The 5,771-nt window shown below is 35.8% G+C and overlaps 1 protein-coding gene across 1 annotated transcript; it reads left to right on the forward strand.

Annotated features, from left to right (window-relative positions):
* Positions 1-2,624: 2,624 nt before the first annotated feature.
* LOC108577550 (tigger transposable element-derived protein 2-like) lies at positions 2,625-5,498 on the forward strand. Its single transcript, XM_017940731.1, has 5 exons — positions 2,625-3,654; positions 3,700-3,927; positions 4,850-4,870; positions 4,953-5,075; positions 5,461-5,498. The coding sequence occupies exons 1-5, from the start codon at positions 2,625-2,627 to the stop codon at positions 5,496-5,498; spliced, it is 1,440 nt and encodes a 479-aa protein (XP_017796220.1).
* The last annotated feature ends 273 nt before the right edge of the window (positions 5,499-5,771 follow it).

Here is a 5,771-nt window from a genome sequence, read left to right on the forward strand (position 1 = left end):
TACTGGGGCCATTCGGAATAATATCCATAAAATGATGCATTGGCAAAAAGAATGATTACAAAAATGAAGGTTACTGAAACGGTATGTTTTTAACCCTTGTTTCCTAATAATAGTATCTTAAAATAATTTATTTCTTTTGCTAACTGGAACACCATAGCAATAAAAAGGTACAAATTCATTAAGAAAAAGAAAAACAATGCTGAAGTTTTGAAATTCTTAAAATTATAACTTTGGAGATTAAACTTTTATTAAAATACTATTTTTCTTACTTGAATTTAATAACTTGACTCTTATAAACGTTTCCTTTAAAGTATACAGAAATACATTGAAGATTCTAAAGTTAGCTGACTCATCCTTATGTTGTTCTTTATTCCATGGAAGTACATATACAAGGAAATAGAGGTCAATTTTTATGGCCATAAAATCTGGACGAGTTCAAGTGGAATATTTTGTCAAAATAAAAGCAAGGAGAAACAATAAAAACATGATAGAGTTGCAGAAAAAGAAAAGCAATGTAACCACAGTGATTATATTATCACAGATATTACTGGTTAATGTTGGAGGTGCTACAAAAAAGAATGAAAATAATTTGCAAAGCTGACGGAAGTCGTGAAATTTCTCAGTATGTAAATTTGGTAAAAATGAAAACACTTTTAAAAGACGAAGGAAAATATATAATACAATAATAACTAATAAAGTATACTTATTACTTATTACTAGCATACTTGATAAAAGAATCTTACTCATGGGATGACCTAAAAAATATAATGACTTATGCGGTTTTGGGAATGTTTGATTTTCTTTGAATTATGAAATTGGCTAATTAATTTTCCAAATTTTAACTAACTTGTGTATTAACTAAGTATTGTTTCTTTTATTCCGATTCTCTGAAGAATAACAATGAATCACATTTTCCTCGATACTTTTTCTGCTGTTTATAACAAGGCGAAGAAAATTTAAAAGTTTTTAACATTTCATTTAAATTCTGAAATACTGGTTTTAAGAGCGATAAAGCTAGAGGGAGCGTGAAAGTGATATACAGTAAAAGTTCTATAAGAGTTTTTTGGGATCTGTACGCGAACGGTTCATGGTCTGTCCCCGCCACAAGGGGGAACCACCCTTGAACCAGGCAAGCGACTAATGTGACACGGCCGCGGCATCTCTTTATCGCATTTGGCGTCAGCATGTCCGTGAGACAATGCTAACAAAATTACAAAAGTTTGTTATTTTCAATTTTTCGTTAATAAAAATTTCATTAAAATATTGGAGAGATTTTCCTAATTAAAATGATACCAAATACGATATTGTTACAAAACTTGGTTGTGTCGATTGGGCTTGTGAATCTTCCTTTGCCCGCTACGTTCATTTCACTGTTTACATCACAGAATGTAACACCATTTCTCTTAGCTGTGCCAAAAGGTAACTGTTAATCAGAACTAGAACTGAATCTATCCGGTTATTCTCGAATGGGACACTCTTTTTTAGGATAACTGTTCCTAAGCGGCATTGCCTTTGATCCGTTAGAGTATAGGAAGAAACGAAATTTGACCTCTGACGAGTTTAAATGACACATAAGAACACACATAGGAGTTGTTTACACTCCTATGTGAATTATTGTGAATTATTACACTACTCAGGACTCTTTACATGCAGTTCGCAAGCAGTTTGCGAACAATTATAATTTAGTAATTTTTTAAAAATTTTACTAATAAAATGTTCGTATGTGTTGAAGGTTCTGGGGTATCAATTTGTTGTCCCTCACAGTCCTCTTACCAGAAGACCATCGTCTTCCCCACTGCGTGGGCAGACCCTTCGCGAACAATATTCTTATTTTTAAAGCAATACAACATCGGTCTGCTTGCCATCCTTAAACTTTCTCCTGCCTTCTTCTAAACAATCAACCCAACAATCAATTAATCTTGGATAACTGATTGGATATCTATTCTACTCGAACGTTATGACACGTGTTCGGTTATTGAGGACGCGGAAAAGTGGAAATTCTAAAGGCATTGTTCTGTAAGAAATTACTTATTTTTTCGCGGAGCTACGAAGCGTCTTTGTTCTCAAAAATAACCTTCTAGTGCGAGCGTGCCATAAACCCGGTCAACGAAGACCCCATGCGTACCGTACCGTACCGTACCTGTGCGACGGAACACATGGGTTGCTTGATATCCTTAAACTGTCTTATTCTAAAAAATAAAATTCACGATACTTGAGAACTACGTGACTTTCAGTCGCTAGCCATCAATGAATATGTGCCCATATCTGCACATCGTCCCTCGTACTTTCACTGGCAACATGCGGTTTAAGTACCTATCATAAATTACTCCAATGCTGAATAGCACCAAGCTAACTGACCTCGACCACCCTCAAAAATGTACTGTCGCTAACACGCATTCTCTAGCATTCTGGAGAGGGTTAATTGTTCGTGGCCGTTTCTAAAAAGGGAAAATTTGCTAAAACCTTATTGGTTAACGCATAGCTGCCTATCAGGAATAAGAATTTCATACATTTTCCACCTTCATAGAAGGGGTATGATAGCTAGGACAAGAAATTCGTGGCATACCGAAGTTCAGTTTTAAATCAGAGTTCAAGAGTGCGTTCCACATTTATAATATACTATCATGTCGAGAAAAAAAGCAGTGACTTTGTCAATGCAACAACGGCTACAGGTCCTTGAGGACTTGAAAACATTATCCATTTCAACCGTTGCTGCAAAGTATCAGGTACATCAAATAACCATTCGTCACATAAAGAAGAACACGGCCTATATTCTCGAATTTGCTGCAAAAAGCAAAGGACACCTACAACGGCAAAGGTTAAGAAAACCGTTGTTCGAGGAATTGGAGTACCGCTTGTTTACGTGGTTTGTACAAAGAAGAACTCTTGGGGATTTTATATCCGATAGTTTAATGTTGGAAAAAGCTGCAGATATGAAACTGGATATTCCATCTTGTTCCAATGGTAAAATTAGTACATCGTGGCTTGCTAAATTTAAATCTCGACATGACATACGTTTAGTTAAAGCCTATGGGGAAAAAGCAAGTATAGACGAAGATGGAGCAAAGGAATTTGTTCAAAATTTTTGGCAATTAATACAAGAAGAGGATATTAATCTGCACCATTTTTACAATATGGATAAAAGTGGTCTTCTCTGGAAAGCGTTTCCAACAAAAACGCTTTCTTGCGATAAAAATGTTGTAAATGGATATAAAAGTCGCAAAGACCGATTTACATTAGGATTCTGCGCTAACGCGACTGGAACAAATAAAATGATACCTTTAATTGTGTATAAGTACCATAGTCCAAGAGCATTGAAGCATGTATTACACAGGCTTCCTGTAATCTTTAAAGCCCAAAAAAATGCGTGGGTTGACAAACAAATATTTGTAAGTTGGTTTGAAAGCCATTTCGAACCATCGGTGCGCGTACATCAATTGAAAAATGGCACCGTTGGGAAAGTAATTTTATTACTGGACAATTGCGCTGCGCATAGAGTGCCCGAAGATCTAAAACACCAGGAAGATTTTAAAATAATATATCTACCGCCAAACACGACGTCGATCCTACAACCCATGGACCAGGGCATAATTGCAAAAACGAAAAAACTATACAGGAAGCATATGCTTCAAACAGTGTTGACGTATGCAGGAGGTATCACAGAATTTTATAAAAATTATAATATAAAAGACTGCTTAGAAATATTAATACAAGCGTGGTCCGAGGTAACTGTGGAAAATTTAAAAAATGGCTGGAATAGACTAATTGCGGAGCCTTCAATTGCCACATATCCGGAAGAAGAGGAACAGTTAGAAGAATTAATTTCAGCAATAAGCGAAGGAGAAATTTCACCTGCAGTAGCGACAGCATTCCTATCTGCATGTTCACAAGAAGAAGAAAGTGAAGAAAATGAAGATGCGTGTGAAAGTGAGAGGACAGCCACAAGCTCGAAATCGGAGCGTATAAAACATATTGTGCAGCGCTTAACATTTTTTTCAATGCGAGGCACTAAATTGACGTTGGAATTAAACAAACTATTATCAGAAGATTCAGCGTAAAAAACTATAAATAAATAATATAATTATAGATAGTCATACTTTATACAGAATGTTAACGGATGAAGATGACATTCAATTTTTTAAATAGAATTTAAATTCTATTCTACGCTGACTAGTAAATCCGTTAACATTCTGTATAATTATAAATAGGTGCAAGTTGTAGTTTTGTAATTTTTTGTTAGTTTCATTAATTTTAGTAATTCTTTTGAATTTTTTGACCTTTTGTAATTTTTTAATTTTGTATAACTTTGTAATATCCTGTAATTTATTTAATTTCTTATAATTGCTCCTATATTTTTTAATTATGTATCATCTTAGAATTTTCCATAATGTTTTGTAAATCCTTATATGTAATGTTTTTTAGGTGTCTTATATTTAATAGATATAGTAAAGACATAATAAAGTGTGGATGTATGTAAATATGTATTAATTCAAAAAATAAAAGTTTTTCTTTTGCATTAGTGTTGTCTCATCGATATGTAGGTGTTTGATATTTTAGGACTGGCTCGACTTTCAATACCTCTCTCTTCTTTGGCTGCTGTCCCTTTCTGCTTCCGTCGGTGTCGGTAAAATACAAAGAGTTTGAGAAACCTACTACCTTTTTCGTAGCTGTTACACAGTGGTCCCGACTTCGGAACTCTTACCGAACCTTTACTGCAATCACGTCTCTAATTTCTTTCCTCTTATTTTCAAGTTTTGGTACCAGGAGTTCTTCGTTTTCCTACGCCTTTCCGCAATCGAACATTGGTCGGTGAGGAAAAGCGCGTTTATTGTTTTTTATTTATTTCCAGGATTCGTCGCCGAGAATTCAGGTTAGCAGGTACGCTGATTTCACTGTCTTTTCCCTTTTCTCTATTTTCTTATTCGCTGTTTAATTTAAACTTTTCGTTTTAGAATTACCTTCTGTACCGACTCCATGTGGTCCGGAACCACTTCGCCAAATGGCTCCGGAGGTACCTTTAGCCGGCGTGTATTTCTCCCCGCGCTTGCGAGATGGCACCAACCACCCCGTTTTCCGTATGTTCTTTTTCGGAAATCCTAAAATCTACTCGCCTGATATAAATTCTTAATATGTCCCATTTTTAGTACAGTCTGCACCTTACCCGGCTCATTTTAACGATACGAAACGAACGAATAGCACGTAGCACAGGTACATGATTGTCAGTTTTTGTTTGCGCTTCGTCCCTATAGACGTCTATTTTGTCCCCGTAGGTGTTACCGGGGAGCACTGGTTCGCCTAATTTATGCACTTATCGTTTAGATCTTTAAATATGCACCATTTATAATAAAGTCTACACCTTACCCGGCTACTTAACAATACAAAACGAATAGCATTATCTCAGTACCCGCGTTTTGCCGTTTTGAATTTATTTTTAATTTATCTAACGTTCTCTATTTTCAGGTACAGGAGAGTTTCATAGTACTACCAGCACCGTGTGACCATTCTTCTATATGTAACTATGATATTTAATTGATCTTAATGGTCTTTATATGGGTCTCCCGTATGTCTATTTAATTCAGCATTGTTTTATTTTAGGTCCACCCCAAATTATCCGCGGAGAAAGCGGAATTGCCGGTGAGCCTATTTGTTGTCCAATATACCAAATTCGCCAATGTTCGTGTAGTTTTTAACCCTCTCTTTTTCTTGCTGGTTCTTCCCGGAGTCCTTCATTGGGGATGCGGATTTGCCGACTTTCCCGGATCTCTTATTCG

This window comes from Habropoda laboriosa, unplaced genomic scaffold (genome assembly GCF_001263275.1).
Source record: "Habropoda laboriosa isolate 0110345459 unplaced genomic scaffold, ASM126327v1 scaffold842, whole genome shotgun sequence".
NCBI classification, from domain to species: Eukaryota; Metazoa; Arthropoda; class Insecta; order Hymenoptera; family Apidae; genus Habropoda; species Habropoda laboriosa.

Excerpts from the sequence above, each read along its gene's own strand:
- LOC108577550 (XM_017940731.1), top strand. The coding sequence starts at position 2,625 with ATGTCGAGAAAAAAAGCAGTGACTTTGTCAATGCAACAACGGCTACAG. Across the intron at positions 3,928-4,849 it reads AAATGAAGATGCGTGTGAAA|GATTCGTCGCCGAGAATTCA; the intron begins GTGAGAGGACAG and ends ATTTATTTCCAG. Across the intron at positions 5,076-5,460 it reads CACCAACCACCCCGTTTTCC|GTACAGGAGAGTTTCATAGT; the intron begins GTATGTTCTTTT and ends CTCTATTTTCAG.